The sequence below is a fragment of the Manacus vitellinus genome, unplaced genomic scaffold (genome assembly GCF_001715985.3).
Source record: "Manacus vitellinus isolate BGI_N305 unplaced genomic scaffold, ASM171598v3 scaffold_12_pilon, whole genome shotgun sequence".
Classification (NCBI taxonomy): Eukaryota; Metazoa; Chordata; class Aves; order Passeriformes; family Pipridae; genus Manacus; species Manacus vitellinus.
In genome coordinates, this window is record NW_021938949.1 from 17,338,647 (window position 1) to 17,363,815 (window position 25,169).

The window sequence follows — 25,169 nt, forward strand, 5'->3', positions numbered from 1 at the left end:
AAAGCCAAAGGAATGTCTTGGCACAGTATGTAATTTGCCTGGGGAAATTAGTTTCAAAAAGGATCAGAAAGTTAAATACTACTGCTGAGCTTAAACGAAGGTGAATAATTTTATAGCCAAAATAATATTTTTCTACGATAAATTATGTAGAAGGCGAGAGTAATAAAATGTCATGCTCCAGGGTATAAAACAATCCCTGTAAAGGTCAGGAAGCTCTTTTAACATACCTGCACATACCTCCAGATGCATTTTAATTTGTTTGGATTTTGTGTCCTTGATTGGACATGATACTTGTCTTGCCTGAAGTTCCTCAAGGCCAAACACCTCATTGGGTGGACAGAGAAACCTTCCCCAGCTCTCCCGGGATATTGCTCCATCCTTTTAAGCATGAGGTGGAAGATTGTTACACATGTCACTCCTGTCCCATTCCTGCAAGACTTGGCATTGGTGGCATCTTACCCTCTGACTTGTGACTCCACAATTTTGCTGTTACAACACTGCCTCTGATTACATCAGGATTAACTTTTCAGCCCAAGCTGTCCACCCTGGGCATGATGCTTAATTCCTGCAGTGTGGAGTTCCCCAGTCTGGCTGTTGATGTTCTCTGTGCTTTGGTCTTGGATCATCCACAGCACATTCGGCGTTAAGAAGAGAAACTCCCTTTTTTCTTGCCTTTCTTCCTGCCACACATCAGCCATTAAAGCTGATCCCAGCCTTGTGCTCAGCAGGGGAGTGGAGCCAGAGCAGCTCCGAATCACCCAGCCTGGAGGTCCCATCATTGCCATCCTGGAGTGGGGCTTGACAAACTGCTGCAGCTCATCTCAGTCCCCAGCTCCTCCACATCCAGTGTGCTATTAAATATCCATTATGTACTACTAAACAACCCCCAAGCAATAAGTTTGGCCCCTCAGTCAGGTCAGCTCCACTCTCCGTGGCCCAAGCCCACATCTCCCTGCTTACCTGAAGGCTTCTCAGCTGCCTGCCAGGTTCCTCTACACAAGACAACATTTAGTGCTCATTCAGGGCAATTTACTGGGCTGGTTTGAATATGAGAGCTCTGAAATTTATTTCACACTTGTGAAACGAACCCAGACCCAGCCTCTTCACAGCGGCTGTCAGTGATGCTTGCAGCATCCTGCAATCCTGTGTGGAATTTGCTTGTGAGCTTTGTACAGTTACCCTCTGGGAGAGAGAAAATAGGGGAGAATTCAAGCTAGGAAAGGCAATTTACATTATTGAAGTGTTAAAGCAGGACAGAGCTGTTATCTCAAACCTAAAAGCAGCCAAAGACTTTGTAAAATACAGGATTTTCATAGAATCATAGACTGGGTTGGGTTAGAAGGAACCGTAAAGCTCATCCAGTTCCACCCCCTGCCATGGGCAGGGACACCTTCCACTAGCCCAGGTTGCTCCAAGCCCCGTCCAACCTGGCCTTGGACACTTCCAGGGATGGGGCAGCCACAGCTTCTCTGGGCAACCTGTGCCAGGGCCTCAGCACCCTCACAGGGAAGAATTCCTTCCCAGTATCCCATCTAACCCTGCCCTGTGTCAATGGGAAGCCATTGCCCCTTGTCCTGTCACCCCAGGCCCTTGTCCAAAGTCCCTCTCCAGCTCTCTGGAGCCCCTTTAGGCACTGGAAGGTGCAGAAGACAGATCACCTGAGGCATCTGCAAAGAGGTACCAGTAACCACTGCAGTCATGACATGGCCCTGGTCTCCCCCAGCCTTCAATCGGAGATGCCCAGAATGATCTTTGCCTCTTCCAGAGCAACGGCAGCTCCATCTCCTCCTTCTCCACCTCTCCTTGAGCAAGGTGACCCTCTGCACCTGCAGTTCCCCCTGTGACACTGTGACATCTTCAGAGCTGTGGTTATGAACCTGCATCATCTGTGCCCAAACCAACAAAAATACATCCCAAAACTGTCTGGCTTTGTATTTTCCTGGAGTTTGAGTCCAGTTGAAGGCATTAGACCATTTTTTCTATATTTTTGGATGCCACAAGTCAGTGCATTTCGGGTGAACATGGAGCCCTGTCACTCGGGTCAGATTAGAGCCTCAAGAGAGCAGAGCTACTGTCTGACAAGATGGGAAGCCACGAGGTGCCAGCACAGCCCCGGCGCTGCCAGGGAAGGTTTCAAAGTTCACACACCAGCCTGGTGCTCCAGCCTGAAGGAAGGGGGACAATCCAGGCACTCCAAACCCCCTCCCTCCCCAGCTGGCACAGGACACCGAGCTCACAGACTGAGCGATCTCACAGCGCTTGGGCAAGGCAAGAAATCCTCGTGGCTTCCCCTCCCAGCTCCCCACTTGCAGGCTGAGCCCTTCCTCCCAGACACTGATTTAAAGAGGTGCAGTTGAAAATGAGCTAATTTTGCTCTAAAGGCAGCGAGCCCCGACACAGGCACTGCACCCCTTGCCCGCTGTCACAGTGCACAGAGACTGTCACTGCGAGAGAGCTGCGCTTCATTTCAAGGTTGAATTTGTCCAGCTTCAGACCCTGGGACATTTACCTCCCTAGAAATAATGTGGGGATGCTGTAGTCCATTATAGCAGAGCTGTCACTTGATCAGATCTCTGGACAGGAGCTTGGTTTTTAACACCCTGATGTCCCCACATACCTCCTTCTTTGTACTCTATTTTTTTTTTCTTCGACATTAAGGAAACCATATTTTATTTTCAGGCTTTTCTGTGCAACTGCAAGGACCAGATACTCCTCTTAAATGACAAGAGCTGAGAATCTTTGTGTGCTTGCATGACCACAATGATTTTAAAAACTCCTTTAACTAAACCACTGCCCAGGTTTTACCCAAGATGTGTGAGGCTGATGTACGTGCGGGCTGCTGACACCCAGCACAGAACACATGAGCTCCAAAGCACCTCAAATTATCTCCTGTTGGCTTCTGAAGATACGTCTCCACCCTCCATTCAGAATGACAACTTTTGGCAACAACAAGAAAACAGAAATGACAGATGGTAACAAAATCTGGTACACAAACATGACAGTAGGCAGTATAATGAACATTTCACCCACTCCTTCATTTATGCTAATCGGTGCTTTTGAGCAACCGGAATTGTTCTGCCAGACAGCCGCGGATCTGAAGCACAGCAGAGCAAATCTCAGAGGGCCACCAACCTGAAACCAGGGTAAAACCTACCAAGTGACTCGTTGTGAATTGAATTAAAGTACCACTAAACTCCAGCCTGCTCTGGCGGACACTGAAAAATCCCCCCGCTCCCAAAAAGCACATTGACCTCTCCTCCTGCCTGAAATTCCTGCCCAGAAAACACCACGTCCACAAAATAGAGGCAGTCCAGTCTTCCTGCTACCCAAAGCTCCACCAAAACTCAGAGGAACCATCAAAACTGAGAACCAGCAGCCTTGCAGTCGGTACATACTGTGATAACAAAATGTATTTGCTTTGGTGATGAAAAATTGCCTCTAAAAAGCCCCTTTCTCCCAGATTCAGCTCTCTGGGATGGACTCTGTCCCCACAGGAAAATGGTTACTCTTCCCTTTGAAGCCCACTTATCTCACGCTGACATTCTCAGTGGAAGGTGCTATGTCACCCACAGACCTCCTTTTATTTCCTATAAAAATGTAAATCAGCCTATTTTTTCCCCCCAACAACCTTATGTAATGAGCAGTGTTCTCACTCAATCATTTTGAAGATGTGCTTTAGCCTCTATTTTATGCAGGAGTCTGTTGAGACTGAAACCATTCCTCTCCTCTTCCTGATATTTCAGTGCTTGCAATAGATGGAGCTGATGCAAAGCTCTATTGCTGTTTCTGGGGTGGGCAGGATCTGAAGACATCTCAGAGAGCAACAGCAACACCCTTATAATCTCCCGGGGGTATAAAATAATTCTTCCCATAAATAAATTGCCAGTGCTTTCAGGAAAAAAGGGGCAACCTTGAGCAATTGCCCCCAGAGCCAGCTGGGGTGTGTAATTGTACAAAACTGTGTATATTTGTAATTATAAATGGGGTCCTCCGTGATGAACATTTCCAGACACTGCCCTTGTGGGTCCCAATTTTCCTTTGCTTACAGTGCTGTCAAACATAACCCATGGCAGATTCTGGGACAGAATCACAGTGAAAACTCATGAGAAAAAGAGCAAATTTTGGCCAAAACATTTCAGTTGCTTTTGAGGTGAAAAACCCCACTATATGATCCTGGTGTGCTTCCAGTACCCAGGTCTGTGCTCAGCCCCAGGAGAAGGGGCTGGAGATAATTTTTATGTCATTTTTATGTCAGCAGTTCATCTGATCATAGAATCACAGATCTCCAACTGTGCTCATGAAGATCCACCCAGATTTCTCCAACGAAGAGAAAACTTTGCTTTTCCTGCCTTTTTTCTTATCCCTTTGTCATTTCCTGCCCTGGGTGAAGCATCCCAACCTGTTTAGTTGTTCCTTGGGTGGAAACTACTCCATTTCTTTAATTATCCTTGTTGCCTTCCTCCTTCTCTCCTGGCCCTTCTGAAAGCAGGTTGCCCAGAGAAGCTGTGGCTGCCCCATCCCTGGAAGTGTTTGAGGCCAGGTGGGATAAGGCCTTGAGCAACCCAGTCTAGTGGGAGATGTCCCTGCCCATGGCAAGGGAGGTTGGGACTAGATGATCTTTAAGGTCCCTTCCAAGCCTTAATGTTCCATGATTCTATGATTTGGACTCCAATGCTCCTCCCCAGCTGGACTGTGCCTGGGTCAGCTCCCAGCCCACACACCATCTCCATCGATGGCAAGGAGATATTGCTCAATCTGGCTTTCCCAGACCTCATCCCATCTCAGACCAAAGCCCTTTCATAGCATAGTTTGGGTTGGAAGGGACTTTGAAGATCATCTTGTTCCACCCCCTGCCATGGGCAGGGACACCTTCCACTAGTCCAGGTTGCTCCAAGCCCTGTCCAACCTGGCCTTGGACACTTCCAGGGCTGGGGCAGCCACAGCTTCTCTGGGCAACCTGTGCCAGGGCCTCAGCACCCTCACAGCCAAGAATTCCTTCCCAATATCCCGCCTAACCCTGCCCTGTGTCAGTGGAAATCCATTGCCCCTTGTCCTGTCCCTCCATCCCTTGTCCCAGGTCCCTCTCCAGCTCTCTGGAGCCCCTTTAGGCACTGGAAGGGGCACAGAGCTGCCTCTTCTCCAGGCTGAACATCCCCAGCTCTCCCAGCCTGGCTCCAGAGTGGAGTTGCTCCAGCCTTCAGAGCATCTCTGTGGCCTCTTCTGGACTTGCTCCAGCAGTTCCACATCCTTCTCATGTTGGGAACCCCAGAGCTGGAGGCAGCACTGCAGGTGGGGTCTCACCAGAGCACAGCCCACCCTCACCTTGCTGCTCCTCTTCTGACGATGCAGGCCAGGACATGGTTTGCTTTCTGGGCTGCCCCTTCAATCTGTAGGTACAGATGGCATCTGTTAAAAGATAAGCAAATCCTAATTTGTTTTGTTTTGTTTTGCTTTTAGGGTTTTTTCCAAGGGTTTGCACAGACACAGAGGCTTCTCATCCCCTACCACCCATACTCCCCTCTTCATTTTCCTGGTGTCAGAGCTAGGAAGCCACACATGATGTTCCTTCTCTCCAAGACCTGGTGAACTGGCTGGCAGGTCGTCTGGTGAGAAGGGATCTGTCCTGGGATGCTGTGAAAAGGTGGGAGCTTCTGCCTGTTGTTTGCCACGGAAAAGGGAAGATGTCTGTGTTCAGCTGCTGCTGATACCAGGAACATCAGCTCAAACCCAGGAACACCAGCTCAAACCCAGGAACATCAGCTCAAACCCAGGAACATCAGCTCAAACCCAGGAACACCAGCTCGGGACGGTGCTGCTCCAGTGCTGCTGTGGCTGAAGGAGGCTTCACCCCATGTCCTTGGCAGCCCAGGTGTGTTCACAGGGGTCCCCCAGCCTGAGGTCCCCCCGTGCCCCGGTGCTGCCCAGCCACGGAGACCCAGCTCTGGCACGGGATGCGTGGGGCACAGGGGCGGGGATGTGGTGCTGGGTGGTCTCCGTGGCTTTGCTGCAGCTCCTGGGGCCAGAACCCCAACAGCCTCCAGCTCTGGCGGGGCCGTCCCCACATCCCGGCTCGCTGGACACACTCAAAGTTCACGGTGCTATAAATACCCGGAGCAGGGCGCCAGTGCTCCCGGCCGGGTGGGGGGGCTGAGAAAACCCGAAGGGTTTTCGTTGCAATTAACCCTGTGGGTGCACAAGTCCTCTCTGTGCAGTTTGAGAAAGAGGAATCCTCCGATTCAGAACGTTTCTAAAGCCAGAAGAGTGCAGCAAACTCCTTCTGTGGGCTGATTCCTGCTGGGAACAGCCCTGGGATAGGTACTGGGATTGGAGGAGCGCAGGAGGCTGCAGGACAGCACAGGGTTTGTGGTTTGTGGCCAGGAACATCCACAGTGTGACCCCCCAGCTTGGGCAGATCCTCGTGCTGGGGACACGGTGATGTGGGGCCAGCATGGCTTGTGTTGTCCCCTAAAGCAGAGGCTGCCTGTGCACCTCTCACTGCCCTCAGAGCACAGCCTGGTGCTGCACAGCCCCACACCCTGCCCTGTACAGCCCCATACACTACAGTCCTTTACCCCCGAGCCTGCCCCATGTGCAGGTCTCACTCCCAGCAGAAGGGCTAAAACTTGTTGAAAATCCCAGAGTGCCACAGAAATGCCCTAAATCAGGACAAGCTCCATTGCTGGCTCAGGGACAACCCCAAAACGCGGAGTCCCCAGCGGTGTCAGGTCACCTGAGGCACAGCACAGTGCAGTGAGGTGTGAAGGGGCTCTCTCTGGAAAGCCAAACACATGGGAAGACCCCCCCTACCCTACTCGAGGCTGTACAGAGCCCTTTCACGGTGCCAAATGTGTCTTCTTAAGCATTTCCCTCACAAACTCTACTCTGCTGGGTTGAGGGGCAAGACAGTCTCCAAGGAAGAGCCTCTTCCCCCTTTCACCCTGTTCAGAGCAATGGCAGAGGACAAGCCTGCAGAGCAGAGCCTGATGAGCTGTCTGTGACCTTGTGGCTCCTGCTGGGGCTGGACACAACTCAGTGCACACATGGCTCAGGACCGAGCAAGGTCCTTGTCACCGAAGGTCTCACAGCACCCAGGGCTGATCCCCAGCTCCAGCGGGGCTGGGCTGTCCTGAGCACAGGGTTGGACATCCCCAGGGTCTCCCAGACCAGGGGACCCCCTCCCCACTCTCCAGGGAATCTCATGGGCCTGCTCAGGTCACAGTGCCCAGCTGACCCTGCCACAGAACAACCTCATTTCAGCCTCAGAAATGTCACCTTTCGTGTCCCTTCGGGCCAAGCAAAGGCACCTTCACCACTTCACTCTCCATCATTTCCCTCTCCTCCCCATCACCACCGCAGTTCCACCTTGGTGCTGCAGGATGCCACAGCTCTTCCTCACACCTGACCAGAATTTTGTGTTACTCAGGTCGTATCTCCTCATGCCCACAGGGTCCTGCCCCACGGCTGCGCCCTGTGCCCCGTCCCCCACGCTCCCTGTGCTGGCTGCCCCAGGGCTGCTCCCTCCACGCCCCCACGGCCACCGCGTGTGGCATCGCCGGGTTCCGTGCCCTGCACGGCACCGGAGCAGAGGAGCCGGAGCCGGAGGCACTAGGGGGAGATAAAGGCCGGGACATGCCGGGCCCTGCGCCCTCGCCAGCCCCTCCTGTCCCCTTGTCCCCAGGGCCACCCTGGTCCCAGCTGCTGTCGGGGACAAAGAGGAGAGCTGCAGGTTTCCACCTGTCACAGTCCCGTTGCTTTGCGGGGTCTTTCCTGACATCTTCAGTCTCTGGGAAGCACCTCTGGCAACGAGAGGCCTTATGGCACTTACATCTTCATGCAGCAGGTATAAAAGCAAGAAGCCACCTTCTCCCACATGCAAAGAGCACAGGGGCACCCCAAAAACTCACCCAGGGGGAAGGAGAACAGCATACAGCACCCAGACCAGGGGCCAGCAGGGAAGGAGGGGTCTGGGGACCCAGCCTGGAAGCAGAGAGTGACACACACTGCTGAGCTGAGCTGGAAGCTCAGCCTGTCCTTGCCCCAACTCCCCTTTCCCAATGCCCCTCAGGTGCACTTGGCATTGGCACAGCCATGACAGCCTTCACAGGACCCCAGCACCAGCAAACTGGGCACCTCCAGGGCTAAAACCATTCCAGGGGACATCTGGCTCTAGGCACCACCCCAATATCACACCAGCTCCTCTCCTCCCATGGATGTTCCCTTCTACAGGGGCTCCCTGCAGCCCCTCTCACCAGAGATGGGAGGATTTCAGATGGGCAGAGTTTGGGGGAGGTCCCAGGAGACAAAGAGCCAAACCAGCAGGACCTGTCCCCAGCAGAGTTGTTTGTGCCCAGCTGGATCACACAGGGCCCTGTGGGTGCAGCCCTGGCTCCCGTGTCGTGAATTGGTGCCAGATGCTGGGCAGGCACAGTGCGAGGGCAGCTCCGTGGGCAGGAGCCACGTGAGGGGGGCACTTCTCCCTTGTATCTTCTATGGATTGGAAAGAAAAGTCACATCTTACCCCGTTTTTCCAGTGTGACTGGCACAGAGTTAACCCAAATACTACTGATAAAGGTTTGTATGTTGCCTGTGACGCCATTAATCCCTAGTGCCCTTGGGACCTGGGCTCACCAGGCACATCCCTGAGCTCCCCCTAAAAAACCCCCACAGCACCTGCCCCCAAACCACCAACCTACCCCAAACTTGTGTTTTCTCTCCCACTCTCCAGTTTGGTCACACCATGGCACCGCTTCCCCTGCAGTCACATCTCTGGTTTGCTCATATTCACAGTTATTTACAGCTCCAGCTCCACAGTTCTCAACACCCTCACTCTTGAACTTCCCATCTGCCGGCGCTGGAGGGGAACAGGGCGGCTGGTAACGCAGTCGGGATGTTGGCCTCAGCCCAGGAGGCTGGATGCAGAGGGAGGAAGGCAGAGGGGTGTCTGGGGCAGGGTGTCATCTGAGCCCCTGCGGGAACAGGGTGTCTTTGCCTCGATATGAGCTGGCAAGAGCGAGAGGAGGGAAGGAGATCCTCCGTCAGCGCTTTGCTATGCACCGCACTCCCTGTCCCCCACTCCCGGGGCACACGGACTCACCGCTGTGGTGGCAGCACACCCATACCCAGGGCTGCTCATCCTGGCTCCTCGCTCCCTCCCAGGCCTGGAAAGTTTCACGGCTTCGTTACAAACACACGCTCAAAGAGCAGAGACTGGGTGCATCAGTGCTTTTCCCGTGCTGTGAGGCGAGGGAGGTGCACACGGGAGCACCCCATGGCTCACCCCGTGTGCTGAGTGTGCACTGATGGAGGCAGCTCTGACGTGATGCTGTGGATATGAAAGAGCTGTAGATTTGTGCTCAGCCCCCAGCACAGCCCCTAAACCTTTTGGAGGCTCTTGTGCAAGTCTGGGGTTTGCACTGTCTCTTAGCCAGTAGCAGATACCCGTGGATTTGCAGTAGTTTTACCTGGAAGTAAAGGCTTATTTTTTCTGCTATTTTTCAATAACATTAAATAAAGACAAAGGGATTGCCTGGGATTGCTTGTGGCACCCAGTGCTGTGACTGCAGCACAGCTTCCCCACTGTGAAACGCATCCTGTGCCACCATGGGACACCAGTCCAGGATCTTGGGCTGCAAACAGGCAGGGATTGGAGTTTGTTTCAATTGTTTCCACGCTGCTGTTTTGCTTTTAGCAAATCATTCCTAAGATGGTGCCATTCTGCTGCATGTTCTACCCATTCAATTCCCATCTCCCAGCTTGGACACAGCCTTTGAAAAAGGACACCTCCAGTGCACCCCCAGCACTAACCCAGCCCCTCTTCCAAAAGGCTCCCGCTCACAGGTGCCTCGTGCCAAGCCCAATGTGGTCACTTGTCTCAGAGTGTCGAGTACAAAGCATATGCAGGACAGATGGGTATGAGGCTTATAAGATAATTAAGCATGTTAATGAAGTTCATTTGCATCTAGCTCTTAAATTCCCATAAACTCGGCGAAGCTGGGAAATGAGAATCGCTGCTCGACGCCACAAAGCAGCAAAAGTTTAGTTACCAAAAGAAAATGATAATTGCCAAGTCGAGACCCAAAGTCATCACGGCCCAGCCGGTTGCAGCCCCCCAGGCCCCCGTGGCAGAGCTGTGACACTCGATGCCACCGATGCCACTGCAGCGGCCACAGACGTTACCACAGAGTGCTGATGGGCTTTGCTGGACTGAAACAGCACAAAAACAGGGAGGGGGGGGGAATCACTGCTCCAGGGAAAGACCTGACCCAGAGATGGAGGAAAAGCTCTGAGTGGTGGTAAAAGGAAAGCCCATGGCTGGTGTGGGGAGCCAGGTGAGAGCACCTCCTCTCCATGGGCTGCCCCTGAAGCAGGACCAGGGCAGGGTCCTTTGGTGAAGCCTCAGCGATGGCACAGCAGAGAGAGGCAGGTGGGTACCCCTCAGGCACAGAGGGAGTCCAGGGCTGTGACCAGAGAGAGCTGGAAATGCCTCATGAAACTAGGGGAACAGCTGGAACTTGGGGATTGCCAGGGAACACCCAGGAGAACAAGGGTAGGAGCTGAGAGGAGATCTGCCCCACACTCACCTTCCCCAGTGCCGGAGCTGGGAGGGCACAGGGGGTCCCCGTGCCCAGCCAAGCCCAGAGGTCACCTGCAAGTTCTCAACTCCCCAGGAAAGCTGAAATATCACCTCCAGTTCAGCAAGGAGGGCACAAGCCAGGCAGTTTCCAGCCATCCATGGATCACAGACTGGGAGACAGCTCCAGCTACTGCAGCACCTCTCCATCACCCCTGAGCTGATGGTGGTTCCTCAGAAGCAGAGACCCCACGAGCAGCACAGCTGTTGTCCCCCATTGTCCCAGAAGGCCTTTTGGGAACTGCTGTGAAGAGAACTCTGGGCTTTGTACGGAAAGTCCCCACGTGAACTAATCAAGCACAGGGTGGATCTTTCAATACACCCAACGCTGATGTACGACACATCCTGAACAAGAACCAAAGCACAGAGAGAGAAGAAACTTTAACATGGGGTTACCCAGGACAAGACAACACCAAACTGAACACAGGAAGGCAGGGTTTATTTGAAATACCTCAGTAAGATTTATTAAAAATATCCCTTGGCAGTTGACAATCACCATGATCCACAATTGGAACCTGACTGGACAACATTGGAATGGTTTTCGCCTATAACAGAAGGTGAACACCCAGGAACACCACAGCAAGGCCTACACATCCCTACTGGCATCAAACACCTGGGCTGGAACTGAGGAGCACGGGGCAACCCCTGGCTGTGGCACCAATCACACCACAGGCATTACTGTGTGCTCTGATACTTACCTGGGCTGTGGGAAAACCCAACTATTTAAAATACGGGGAAAAGAATTCATCAGAACCCAGATTCCACCTCTCCATGCTTCCAGGGGGACAAAGCTCTTGGTCTTGCTGTAGCTGAGGGAGAGCATCAAAATGGGAAGTGGGAGGTCTGGCTGGACCCATCCCGATGCTGTGGCTGCCCCGTGAGAAGGGTCCGGTGCCGCAGGACACGATGGCAGTGGGGCACTGGTCATCGACAAGGAGCAGGATCCAGAGGAAACCTTCACATCTTCCAGCTCAAACCCTGGCTGGGCAAGGGCTCAGGGCTTCATTAGGGGATTCATCCCCCAGGGAAACCCCATGAACACATGGTGGAAGGCTTAGGAGAGACCCCAAGGGAGGCTGGGGGTGGCTGGTGGGACAGACAGACAGACAGGATTTGCTCTTTGGGTCAGATTCCGATATTGGAAGCCCCAAGGCTCCTCTTCTCAACCCACTCAGCCAGTCCTTGCTCTGTGGACACTCACTCCAGAATAACTGCCTCACTCCCCTTTCCAAGCGGCTCGAGGGAATCAGAGTGAGGCATTGCTATTCCAGAGCAAACCATCGGTGCTCTCTGCTAAAGAGAAAAATAACTACTTCAAATTTATCCCCCATTCTGGCCAACACAAGCTCCCTGGGGGGAAAAGCTCTGCTGACACCTCCTGCCACAGCTGGCAGTGACCTCCGGTGGCTGCACTGCCCCTTCCCGACACTTCAGAGCTGCACTGCAATGAGGAAAATCAGGAAGGAGTCGTTTTCTCACCCAGCACTGGGAACAAGAAGGTCATTTATCACCAGCTTCATGTAACAAATTCCTTTCACGTTTAAAACACATCCCAGGTATGTCCCTAATAAAAAATTAACTCAGTGGCTTTGTGATTACCAAAGAAACATTGTCAAAAGCCAGATCCAAACCAAAGGGCTGAAAAACCTTCTGTTCCGAACTGTTCCTCTTCCAGACCACGTGCAAACGGCTGCAGCTGAAGTGGGGCTGGAGCAAAAATACAAAAGCAAACCGATTTGGAGTTGACACAGTGTATTGTGAATTACTTCTCAGCTTTTCTACATCTAAGAGAGCGTGAAATGAGCGTCCGTACAGTGAAACAGTTCAATATACAATTGGTTACAGAGCTGCAGATAGTACGTTGGATCTATGTACACACAACGCTTAATATTTCACAGATACAACTTTTTTTCCATCTCGGTTTTGTCCACAAAGCATTGGCAGAGTATTTACAGCGAGGCCTCTGCGAGGAAGCCCCATCCCCTGTCACAGCCCCATCCGAAGCTGCTCGAGCAGTGGGTGTAAACAGAGCGGTTCCCTCTTCCTGCAAGGGAGGGACAAGGTGGGGAACACGGGCTGAGCTGGGCAGGAGGGAAGAAATGATGTCCAGCTAACCTGGAGGTTTCAAAACAGTTTGATTTGCCTTTTTAAAAATTTGTAACTGGAAACTGCTCTTGGTTAATTTTCATTTCGTAATTCAGTAACGTTTCGATGACGTTCTCAGTTCATGCTTTCTACCCCTCTGTATTTCTGTTCATCCCCACGTGTGCCTGTGCAAGGTCAGGCAGTGCTGAAGCCTTGGGTCAGCACCGAGGCAGCTCCTCAAGGAAGCAGGGGATGCTCAAGGAAACAAGGGAATGCTCAGGGGTCTGTGCTGGCTCCCAGACCCAGCCCCTGGCGAACCAAAGCCAACCCTGGTTTCAGCTGATTACTCCAAAAATAATCTCTCTCAGGCTGTTTGTAATCAGGTGCTGCCACCCTCGATGGCTCATACAGGGGGAGGTGTAGGTGTCACTGTGTGGATGGAGGGTGGGCAGACCCATCCCCATCCCATCCCCATCCCCATCCCATCCCCATCCCATCCCCATCCCATCCCCACCCTCATCCCTCGCCCCAGTCCAGTCCCCATCCCATCCCCGGCCAGCCATGGGCAGACAGCAGCGCTCCGATTTCTAGCGCAGGGTTTCAGTAACCAGCAGAAATTTGCTCCCACGAGAAGAGCAAACCAACAGGCAGGAGGGAACGTGCATTTACAAAGGTGTCCACGGACTGGCTGCACAGAGCAGGCAGTGGGATGTTGTCCTAGAGCAAACCTTCTGTATTCGTGCTTAATTAGATGCTGCTACTTTTGGTCTGTGTTTGGCCCAGCCACCTGTGAGAGTCTGTTCTTTTCCTACCAGGTTATAAGAAAACAAGCACTGATAAAGGAGAACTCCGTCCTTGAAGGAAGCATCTCATATAAATTGAAATTAATTGGTGACTGGCTATTGGCTGATGGCCCTCCGAGGGCATTTGAAGGAGGAAGCGAAGAGGAGGAGGATAAAGTAAACCCCCAGACTCATTTAGGAAACACCCCTGAGGTGCAGCACACAGGCACAGGGGAATTCCAGTTACACAGGAGTGCACAGGAGGGGCACCACCTGCACCACAGGGGGGAGGGACTGAGGGCCTCTGGCTGGGCAGTGCTGGCCACACCTGCCCAGGTAGCCATCACAGGTTAATTGTATGAAAAGCAGAGAGCTCGTGTTGGGAGCAAACTCAAGCTTCACACGGAGGACAACGTTGCCTTTTGTGGGGACACCCGCTACCGTGTGAGCCTGCCGACAGCCCGAGGATGCAACCTCTGCTATGGGGAACTCTGAGCATTCTGGGGTCAGTGAGAAACCTTGTAAGTAACACCTGAGTGAGTGGGGTGTTGTACTGAGGGCTTATTTCCCTTCTCTTTCCTCTCTCTTGGGTTCTCGTTTTGTTGGCCACTTCTTTGTGATAAATATTGTTTTGTCGAGCTTTCAGCAGTGTGGTGGTTTCGGTTTCAGCATTCTCCCAGCTATGCAATCTGGTGACGAGGGTGGGATGCTGAACATGAAACACCCCATTGCTGGGGAAAAAGCGGACTCTGCAAGTAGAGTGCATAGCTTGTAGAGTTGTGCCACTGATTGTGGAAAACAAGCAGGACCCGCTGGTGCAGTGCATAGCTTGCAGGGTGTGCTGCTGTGTGGGGTTTTGTTGTGGAAAAAGTGGGACCCACACAGCCTGTGGGGCTGCTGCTTATCGCTGGGGGGGGGGGGGGCAGGCTAGAGAGCGTAGCTGTCACCTCCTGTTTTTGTTGTTCTCATGCGAGCTGTGTTGTCTGACCATCATGTCGGTGTGAGCTCGGGGTGTTGTTAACAGCACTGTAATCCCTTATCTGTTAGATGGGGGCTTTTCTTGGACCCCACAGTGATGGTGTGTGCAGGGTTGGCTGGTTGCTGCCCGACGAGACTCTTCCTGAGTCCTGACTCTCCCTGTGTGAGCGTGTTGGGGGCTGTGGGTGGAGGAACCAGCATGAGTTTGTTAGTAACAGTGTTGAAACCCTGGGATGGGGGTCTGGAAGGTGCCCCTCCTGTTGAGCATCCCGGGTGGATGCAGAAGCCTTGGAATACACTCTGGGATCGTTTAGAAGCTGTGCCGGGGCCAGGCCACTGCCCAGGAGCCACAGGGAGGGAGGTGGCCCAGTGGTGGCTGCAGCGGCAGGAAAGAAGAAAAACAACTCTCTGAGTCTCCAAGCCCTCCAACATGTCGGGTCTGAACCTCAACTACACAGCAGGAGGAGAGCTTGGATGCAAAGAACAGAAAAAAGAAAGGGGAGAGCTTGGATGCAAAAAAAAAGAGAAAAGGGGGGAGAGCTTGGACACATGAATCCTCTGAGGAGCGGACTCACAGCGTTGGAACCATCGAATCTATTTGATAATTTAAGTGTCTATAACTTTGGTTTTGGTAACTTTAAAAAAGTGAAATTATTTATACAGTGTATTTTGTGCTTTAAAGCAACAAACACCAAGTCCTAGGTGCATGTGTACAATTAGATGCCCTCACACACATCCCATAGTCAAGATTTAAAGAGAATGAAAAAAAAAGGTTAAAACTCCAGATTGATTGATTGATTTATGCCTGTGTCAGGGATCTGAGTTGTGTTTGAGACTCTGCTGTAGTGGGTCGGTGGTTGTGTTTGTCAGTGTGGCATGGGGAAAATATTGTATGGTTTTACTGCTGGGAACTTGACTTTTGTTAAAGATACAACGGAGCCGTTGTTGGCACGAGGTTGGTATCATGAGCTGTTGTGATTTCAGTCATGTGAGCCGGTGTCACCATGGGAAAACACCACTCAGGTGAGGAGAATGAGACCACACTGCTTTGATCCACGGGACACCCTGAAGGTGCATCACCTGACTGAGTGGGGGGTTGTACTGAGGGCTGATTTCCCTCCTCTTTCCTCTCTCTCGGGTTCTAGTTTCGTTGGCCACTTCTTTGTAATAAATATTGTTTTGTTGAGCTTTCAGCAGTGTGGTGGTTTCAGTTCTGGCTACACCTTCCCAGAGCTTCACTGCTGCGCCAGCGACGGGGACAACTTGGCTGCAGGAGCTGCTGCTGCCTGGGCACCACTGTGGCACCTACATGGCAGCTCCAGGGACACATCCAGCTCCTTCCCAATCCCTCAGCTCTCCCATCATTTACACCCCCGCCTCCTCCACCTCAATGCCGAAGGACCGAAAGACCCCAAGGGTGGTAAAGGAGGAATCCAGCCCCTGCCATCAACAAAGATGATGTTTTATGCCCAGTTAAAAATGCTGTTTCATGGGAAGAAGGAGCTTTTCAGAACAACACAACACCTAAAGCCACCCTGCTGGCACTGGGGGAGCGAGGTGACTTTCCTGAGAGCACGAGGAGGGAGCCTGTTTACCTGTTCCTGGGGAACTCAGTGAGGGTGGCCAAGGTCCTTGTCATCTTTGGATACTGCTGCTGCCTCCTCACTAACTGGAGACACCCACCATCGAGCAGGAAAAATCCCCAAATATTCAGCGCAAACTTAGAACTGTGTTGTTTGTCTCAGCACATGTTGGAGTTGTTAAGGCTCTTGGCTTTAGAGAGTTTATTACTTTGGAAGTTTAAAGCTGTGGAGTGGGGTGTAACAGGCTCTGTCTTAGCATATATACTGTACATCTCTATATCTCAACAGGGTCTCTGAAACTAGAAGCAAGTAAATTGGGGAGAGGGTCTCTCTGGAAACCGTGGGCTCCTGCACTGGGACACAGGGAGAGGAAAAGCTGCTGGTGCTGCTGGGACTGTGCTGGGACCTGTGTGGTGGCCAAACCCTGGGACCTGTGTGGTGGCCAATCCCTGGCTGAGGCAGCAATGCAGGACACGATGGAGTCGTACAGCCAACACCAGAAATAAACCCCAAACACAGCTCTGGGCTGACTCAACAAAGGCAAAGCTTCAGAGACTCTGAGGAGGCCTTTCCCCCGGGCACACCCACACATGGACCACGTGCCGTGTCCTTCCCTGCCCCGAGTTAAAGCTCCATACAAACCATCTTCAATTCCAAACTAACACTGAGCAGGTGCATTAAGGCAGATACAAAGACACGAGTGACCAAGGGAGGAAAAGAAGGAAAAACTTGAGAAAGTTGCTTTGTTTTGACTCATCTGGAGGAGGATTTGAGAGTCGATGCTCAAATCAGGGATGTGCAAGTGGTAGCACTGGTTTCACCACACATCTGGCATTGAGCTGGATGGCAAACCGGTCAGAGCATCACTGATAAAAGCTGAAACTTAAAATTTTATTAACTGTTCCCAGCCATGATCTTCTCTGCAGTTCTTCAGCTTCATCGAATGCTGAAATTTCTGGACATTAAAATCCATCACAGTCACAGGGACGCTCCAAGGGCTGGGAGAGCTGGGGCTGTTCAGCCTTCCAGTGCCTAAAGGGGCTCCAAGAGAGCTGGAGAGGGACCTGGGACAAGGGCCTGGAGTGACAGGACAAGAGGGAATGGCTTCCCACTGCCAGAGGGCAGGGATAGATGGGATATTGGGAAGGAATTCTTGTCTGCGAGGGTGCTGAGGGCCTGGCACAGGTTGCCCAGAGAAGCTGTGGCTGCCCCATCCTGGGAAATGTCCAAGGCCAGGCTGGATGGGGCTTGGAGCAACCTGGGCTAGTGGAAGGTGTCCCTGCCCGTGGCAGGGGGTGGAATAAGATGAGCTTTAAGGTCCCTTCCAAACTAAACCATTCCAGGATTCTATGAAATTATTGCAGTGAGCCAGAAAACAGGGAGAGAATGGAGCAAACCATGCCAAGGCATGACAGGAGAGGCTGAGAGCAGAAGTGTGAAAGACCAGCAGCTTGGTCAGGGTAGAAAAAGTTTAATGGCTACAATAACAGACCAGGGGAACAAAAAGCTTTAAATATCTTCTACCAATCTATTTTTCCAAGCTAATCTTCTTTCTCCCAAGCCAATGTTGACTCCTGAAGATGAGCAGCAAACAGTTCTGCACGTGTTGTACAGCCCAGCTACTCATCAGGGCTGAGACAGATGTTCAGCTCACATCATAAAGATTTGGAAAAGGTTTTATACCCAATATTTGCACAATATTTCTACCCTGTGTCCACAAAGCACCTCAAACCTTCTCACCATGGCACCCTCAAACTGTGCCCCTAAGACAAGACACATTCCACCTGTTTTATTTTCTCCTCCAACCTCTTCAGAGCCTGACATCTGATTTTAAAAGAAAATCTCATAAGGGCAATAAGCTCCTGGTGTGCTATTTTCACCAATGAAACTCTGTGGACAGAGTTCAGAGGGTGGTGTTAATGCAGATTTTAATAAAATCAGCCTATTTTAAGGCACCTTGGTGCCCCCTCCGAGCACAAACACAGCTCAGCTGCACACCTGAGATACCTCCCCTGCAGCCACCAGGCACAGACATCACACCTGGAAATGCAGATTAGCCTTTGGAACCTCCTGACACCTCATTCCACGATCCCTTCTCCTCGTCTCCTCAGCTCCAGGACGTGGAAACACACGTGACCATCCAGAGGCTCTTGGTGAGCCAACCCCACCGAGTCCTACCCACAGCTCTGAACTGAAACACAGCCCATCACAGCTACAGCACCTGCAGGAACTGCTGTGCAGTGGCTACAAATTCCACCTTTTTTACAGGATACTGCAGAATCCCACGGCAGCTGCATGCACAGCACAGCCTCAGCAACCCAGGTTTTACCTCTAGGAAACAAAACAAGGACTGCTACAGCCAGCAGAGAGAACTCAACAGGTAAAAAACCATTGGAATAAATGACCTTCCTGCCCAAACTGATGTTCCCCACGTAGCCAGTCAAGTCTCAGCATTACTCTGAAACCCCAACTAGGTTTTCACAGCTGCCTGGGCATTGAGACAGCAGCACCAAGGCACTGGGGGATCCCTGAACCTCCACCTCTACTGTTTCCACACACAAGTCATTCTGTACTTACAGTGGCATTTCCAGCAACTGGGAAAATCACATCAATAAATAACAACTGCCTTTTTAGCAGTTAATTCCTAAATTTAACTGCTGGGACATGTCTGCTGCTCTTCTGTGTTTTCTGTCACCACCATGAAGAGGAAGCTGCAGCTGTGACTGGGCAAAATGGACCGAGATATCAAAGCAAAAACACTCTCCCTTTTCCATGAGGACACAGAGAGGTGCCAGCAGGGAGAGCAGCACTCCGTGCAGTGAGGAAAAGACAGAGGTTACCACAGGTGAGGAGATGGGAGGCAACAGCCACTCATGTGTCCTGTCCAGAGAGAGCAAATGAGACCACAGCAGGGAATAAGGGAGAAAACAAGGCAGAGTCCCTAAATTTGGCAAAAAACCCCTCAAGACAAGGTGCTGAGTTAAACATCGACGGCATCACGGCCAACACAGGCACCCTTGGCCTCTGAGATGCTGCAAAATGAAGACATGGAGTGACTTAACTGCTCCCTTACAACACTTTTTGCTGTATTCAGGATGAAAGCTTTAAAACAGGTCAGAGCTACCAATTTTAAAATGCTGGAAACCCTAAAAGTTTGGCTTTTTACTCAGGAATAAGCTCCTCTTTAGCTCAAGCTGCCATGGTTAAGTGTTTGGTTTGTAGCTCCCTTCAGCTTTGCTTCAGGCATCTCCTTTCTATGTTTTAGCCCTAAATTAACATTATCCAAATACTGATGTGTTTTGTAAAGCCTTTGGGGAATCCATCCTCTCCTCCTCTCATTTTATCACTCCAAAATCTTCCTGGGACACAGCAGGAGCCACAGCCAGGCAGCAGCACTGACACACCCTGCTCGCAGTGCTCACGTTACCTCCAGCAAAGGAAAATGGCCCCAAATCCTGGGAAATAACAGGCAAATCCATCCTTCTCAAAATCCTTCTCAAAATCATGATGCCAGACAGAAATCAACGGGAATGCCATTTACCTGCTCCTCAATGAGAAATCTCTCAGCTGGGAGGAAAATAAGCATTTTGGTGTGTTAGCAACAGATTCAGACCTCCCTGGTGACAGTATTGTGTGTATTCCTCATTACTCCACGCTCCAGAGTAGGTCCTGCAAGTGGCAGAAGGGGACATGGGGATCTTAAACACTCAGCAACCTTCCCAACCTCCTCCTCTGGACCATTTTTATATCTCCACCAAACCTCTGGGCAAAGCCCTCCCCGTTCACTGACAGCTCTGTGCTGGCACCCACAGCACACACAGGGATTTTATCAGAGCTTTGCCTGTGGCCTCCCAGCAGCAGAGCCGTGTCAGGAACTCGGCAGCAGAGCCGCACATCCCGCTGAGAACACCCCGGAGTCGGTTCTGTGTTAGGATGTACCTTCAAAGGCATAAAGGGAGGGTGTAAAGGTTCAGCTCCCAGAACTGAAACAGGTGGCTCCTGGCTCTTTGTGCCTGGAAAATGTCCCTCTCCAAGTTACACACCGAGAACTGAACCTCTTGGTTTGGTTGTTCCACTGCATTAGAGAGATCTAACCCCTGAGAGCTGCAGCCCCAGCTGTGGAAACCTCGCTGCTGCCCTGGCAAGGAGCAAACAGGGCACCTCTGCTCACCCAAGGTTTTACAGCTCTTTTCCCAGCTCCAGAGTTAAGGCAGAGGAATGTTGCTGGCAGTTCCCAGAGCAGACAACAGCCCTTGATTTCAGAGCCCACTAATGCCCCTGTCCTGGGTCCCTGTATTTGCTCAGTGCCAACACAGAGGCCCTGCTGGGTTGTATTTTGGTTTCCCGATGTTCCCACAAAGCCAACGATCCCCCCGCGGCCCCCCCATGGCAGCACAGGAATGTTGTGCACTTTACAGGCTGGAGGAGAAGGGTTTTGCACCTACAGTGCTTGAAGGATGAGGGGGAAGGTGCTCTGGGTCCAGGGCCCCACTCCAGCACCTCCTCCTTTCGGGTTTAACCACAAGATGCCAACCTGTCCCGGGGTGCAGGGCTGGGGCTGGGGGAGGTTTGGTTGTTGTGCAGCGTCTCAAGGAGCCGGCACATCCCAACTGAGCCCTGCCACTGGGAACAGCTGAGCAGGGAGAGAGGAGGAATGGCCAGGCTCTATAAAATGGGGAGAAAGAAGAGGCAGGGAGAGAGGCTGGAACAACTCTGAGAACAAAAATGTAACACTAGAAGGCATGTAAACAGTTCTGGACCATGTCAGCTCCTCGACTGCAGGAAAAGGAATACTGACACACCTCAACTGAACCGAGAGCCCCAGAAATGCTTCAGGAATACATTCTTTGGATGCAAGAGGTATTTGCAGAATTACTACCTGAAAGTTGGAAGTGCAACTCACTATGGGGAGGGGGAAGTTGTAACCTAGGGAGAAGGAAGCTGCTGGAAAACTGTGCACTCCAAACACCTCCTTCCTCATCAGGAATAGGCTCCAAATGGGCAACAGCACTTGTGGCAGAGGGATCCCGGGATGAGGATCCTCTGGATTTTTGTGTGCTGGCAGATTGAGCAAGATGAATTCTGAACAGCTTTCCTATCAAATGGAATACTGATGTGCATAAACAGCAGCTTTTGTGGGACCAGTGTGCAGAGTCCTGTTTAACTGAGGTCCAGAAATCCCACAGATTTACATCTGAGAAAGGCTTCAAGGGCTCCATGCTGACCATGGAGAGGAGATGGCTCTCCAACAGCTGAACAGGAACTCCACAATGGATACAGTTATTACTCATATCCCAAAAATCACACAGGGATAAGAAGAAGAATGAATATATTCTGCCTTGAGTTCAGATGGAAAGAATCAAAGCCCACAGCACCACGCAGCCAGTGCAGCACTGCCCTCCCCCAGCTCTTCCCTGGCTGATGAACTTCTTTTGGGCATAAAAATTGTTTATTTGGTGTCACAAGGAGTTGGCTGAACGGGAATAGTTGAATAGCCCATATTATCAAACATCAGTGAAGGAGGTGAGGGAAGCAGAGGACAGACTGGCACAGCCCGTGGCACCCATCCCACAGCTCCCTCTGTGCCAGCAGCTCCTGTGCTCACGCAGGCCCCGCTCCCAGGGACGGCACGGAGTCACCCCCAGGACTGGGACATGATTGTGCTTCTCAGCTCACTAAAGGACTCTTTCCCTATTCCCGCTTTCAGTGCACGCAGGGAGCACGCTGGGCTGTTCCCTGCTGCAAAAGCACAGTGTGTGTGGGGGGGAAATCCTGAAAAGTATTGTGCAGCACCATTGGTTCAGTCCAGAGGGAAGCTGGGATACTCAACTGCGTTTGGTGGCTTTGAAGTGTCTCCAGCTTGGAAACAAATATTGCCTAAGGTAACATCCTCACAGTGGTTGGTAGCTCGAAGAGGCTGAAACACCATCTTATTACTCCCGTTAAACCAACCCAGGATCCATCTCTCCTGATCCCTTCCGCACACGAAAATCCCCAAAGGAAAGAAAATAAAAAAAAGCCAAACAGGAATGAAATAGATAAATAAATAAATAAAGGCATTCCCAAAACATTTATTTTGCTTTTTTTTTCTCTCTCTCTCTCTCTCTCTCTCTCTCCAATCAGCTCAGAGACACTGATGTCACCTACCTTGGCCACCTCAGCCACGCACGGAGCAACCCCGAACGGCGCTGGAGTCGTGAGCCCTGAACTGCAACACTCCCACGGTCTCTTGTCTGCTTCTGGAAACCTGTCCCGAGAGCTGGTGCTGTCCCAACCCTCATTCCACTCCCACATATCAGTAACTCATTGGCTATATGGAAAAGAAGTGTATCCAAAGCACACGATGGCACGTGGAGGCTGAAGAAAGCATCGGTAAAGGAGAACAGAACTGCAGCAGCTGTTCCTCCTGCCCTAACTAAAGGCTGAGCCACGGCACGACTCCTCCTCCAGCCCGACCCAAAGTGTGTCACCCCTCGCCCAGACATTCTTGTGGTGCATTACTGGCACTTTATAGCAGTCTCATATGGTAGATACATGCACATGTCTGTGTGTTACATACAAAAGGTCTGATAACAGTAAAACATTGTTCCGAGAGATATAAAAAACCCAAGGAGTTGCATTAGCCAAAAAAAGTGTTTTGTGAGAAACAACAATAAAAATGATATAACCACAGCTTTTCTTTTCTTTAAAATTAGATAAATACCCAAAGCTATGATTTCACTTGGGGCCTCTGTACCTTGACAGGGAGTCCAATGGAGTATATCTGAAGGCACTTAATATCCTCTACTCAGCTGTAAGATGGTTGCACAGGGAGCTGGGGAGCTTGAGATGTGATTTGGGGCATGAAGGAGAGAGATGGATGGAAAGAAGCCCTGAAGAGCTGTGATCCACACAGCCCCAGGTGCCGAAATGAACACAAACGTACAACCCAGGTGTGGAGAAGGTCTCTCTTGAAAAAGAAAACTGCCAATTGCAAAAGTCAGTGTGTTTCTACGGACAGAGCACTTCATGCAACTCTGACAGTGCATCATACACTCTTAGAGATATTTAGCTTTGTCAGTTCATTGACCTCCTCAGTCCCCGCTTCCTCACAGTCAGACTTCTCCGCGGCTTTGCCGAACCTGCACTTCTCCTCTGCCTTCACCGTGTCTTTCTGGAGCTTCTTGGCAGAAGGAGGGATGTCCTTGTTTTCTGAGTTATCTGTGCCATGGGCTATGTTTTCAGAATTCTGTACAGAAGGCACCAGGTTGGCAATCTCGTCGGTGGGAGACCGCCCAATGCTGCCATCCACTTGCACCCGAATGTCTGGAGATATGGACAACTGGTGATGCGGCACGATCCCGTTGTCCATGCACTTGGGGTAAAGGTAGGTCTTCATCTGACCCTTGCCCTTCACGTTGACCGTCCCCCTGTAGTCAAAGTCATACCCCATCTTGCTGAGGATGCGGTAGCTCTCCTCACTCACCTGGATGCGGCACTCGACGCCGGTGGTGTCCATCCTGCTGGCGATGTTCACCGTGTCCCCCCAGATGTCGTACAGCAGCTTGGTGGTGCCGATGACCCCGGCCGTGAGGGGGCCGTGGTTGAAGCCGATCCGCAGCTTAAAATTGAACCACAGCATGTTGTTGTTGAAGTCGTCCACCACCCGCATCATTTCTTTGGCAAATTCGAACAGGGTCTGCAGGTGCCCGTGGGGGTGGCTGCTGTCCTGGCACTGCGAGGTGTTCAGCCCCGACGCCGCCATGTAGGTGGCCCCGATGGTTTTGATTTTCTCGATGCTGCTGTAGTGGGCTTTGCTCAGCAGCTCGTCGAAATCCCCGATGAGCTCGTTCAGGACTCGGTAGCACTCCTTGCCCCCCTGGTAGTTCTCCTCGTAGAACTCGCTGAAGTTCACTATGCTGGCAAAGATCACCCCGCCGCTGTCGTGGTTTTTGGAATAGCTCTGGGACACCTTCAGCTGCTCAGCCACGTGGTATGGGATAATATTCCTCAGCAACCAGTCAGCTTGATCCCTCATGCTCTGGATTTTGGTGCGATGGAGATCGGCCTCCACGTCCCCGTGGTAGTGGAGGCGGTAGCTGACCTCAAACTCTCGGTTCAGAAACCAGACCAGGAGCAGCAGGAGGAAGGAGACCAGAACCACCTCCTGACCGATCAGGTCTGCCGGCCTCTTGGTGTCATCTGGCACTGAGCTGTTGCATGGGCTCTTCCTGGAGCTGGAGAGAGGGAAAAACAGACAGGGGCATTTAAAACCACAGAGTCAGGGCACTGCCAGTGCCGCTCCGGAGACAGAAACCCTGTGCTGGAAAAAGAAGTGTGGGAAGAGCAGTTACATACTGAATTATAAAATATGCATTGAGAACTTCATCTGCCGTTAAGAAAACACCGAAGAATTAATTTCATTCTTAAACTAAGTGATTATTTCCTTCTCGTCAGGTTCAGCACCATGGAAGTCGCCCAGTGCTGTTTTAAGGACTTCACCAAGGAAACAGTTATCGTTATATCTAAATACATAACTAAAAGCACACATGTAAATATGTATATACAATGTTTAATAATAATTAATAATGTCTGGTGTGTTCAGATATCTGTGGGTATGTGCATGTCTGTGGGTATGTGCCCTCTGTACAGAGGGGGTGTGTGTGAGTTTTGCAGGATTTACCTCTTTTTGTATTACCTACAATATTCAGAAACATCTTCTTTGTGTTCCTTGTGCCTTTTCCTCGTCTCTTCATCAAGAGGACCTTTGCTGTGTGCCTTTAACACTACACATGAAGGGTTTGGAAGAAGGTAACACTGCACAAGACAGGTCATGGAGAACCACCATGGCAGGGGGTTGGGATGAGATGATCCTTTAGGTCCTTCCAACCCAAACCAGTCTGTGGTTCTATGAACTGCATGGAAGTGGAGAGTATGGAGCTCTGGGCTGACATCTTTTCTATGATAAAACCGCTGAGGCTCTTCATGGTGGAGACAGAAAGTTTCTCAAAGTGCCAAGATTACATAAAATAATAAAAAACTCCTGTCTCCCAGAGATTGAGAGCAATATTTCAGATCCTTTCGACAGTTTGTCGCCTGCCTGTGCAGATTATGAAGCGCTGATGGAGCATC

General features: G+C 51.4%; 2 protein-coding genes across 2 annotated transcripts in view; both read right to left on the minus strand.

Moving 5' to 3' along the window:
• Nucleotides 1–305: 305 nt before the first annotated feature.
• On the minus strand, nt 306–22,352 carry LOC108638722. The gene is made up of 6 exons (XM_029957865.1): nt 22,206–22,352; nt 9,095–9,158; nt 8,694–8,941; nt 7,905–7,977; nt 5,323–5,406; nt 306–1,182 (listed from the first exon to the last, which is right to left on the minus strand). Exons 1-6 carry the CDS (start codon nt 22,350–22,352, stop codon nt 1,070–1,072), a joined length of 729 nt encoding a protein of 242 aa, XP_029813725.1. The 3' UTR covers nt 306–1,069.
• Nucleotides 22,110–25,169, minus strand: part of ADCY9 (adenylate cyclase 9) — an 84,781-nt gene continuing 81,721 nt past the window's right edge. Inside the window, exon 10 of the mRNA XM_029957944.1 lies at nt 22,110–24,274. Coding sequence (XP_029813804.1) covers nt 23,086–24,274 — 1,189 coding nt within the window. The 3' untranslated portion in view covers nt 22,110–23,085. The remainder of the gene's footprint in view (nt 24,275–25,169) is intronic.

Bases quoted from the DNA above. Each gene is read 5' to 3' on its own strand.
- LOC108638722 (XM_029957865.1), bottom strand. From the start codon at position 22,352: ATGTGGGAGTGGAATGAGGGTTGGGACAGCACCAGCTCTCGGGACAGG. The intron at 5,407-7,904 runs GTGAGTTTTTGG...ATCTTTTAACAG, and splicing joins GCTGTTCTCCTTCCCCCTGG to ATGCCATCTGTACCTACAGA. The intron at 1,183-5,322 runs GTGAGGGTGGGC...TCTCTCTCCCAG, and splicing joins GTCAGAAGAGGAGCAGCAAG to AGGGTAACTGTACAAAGCTC.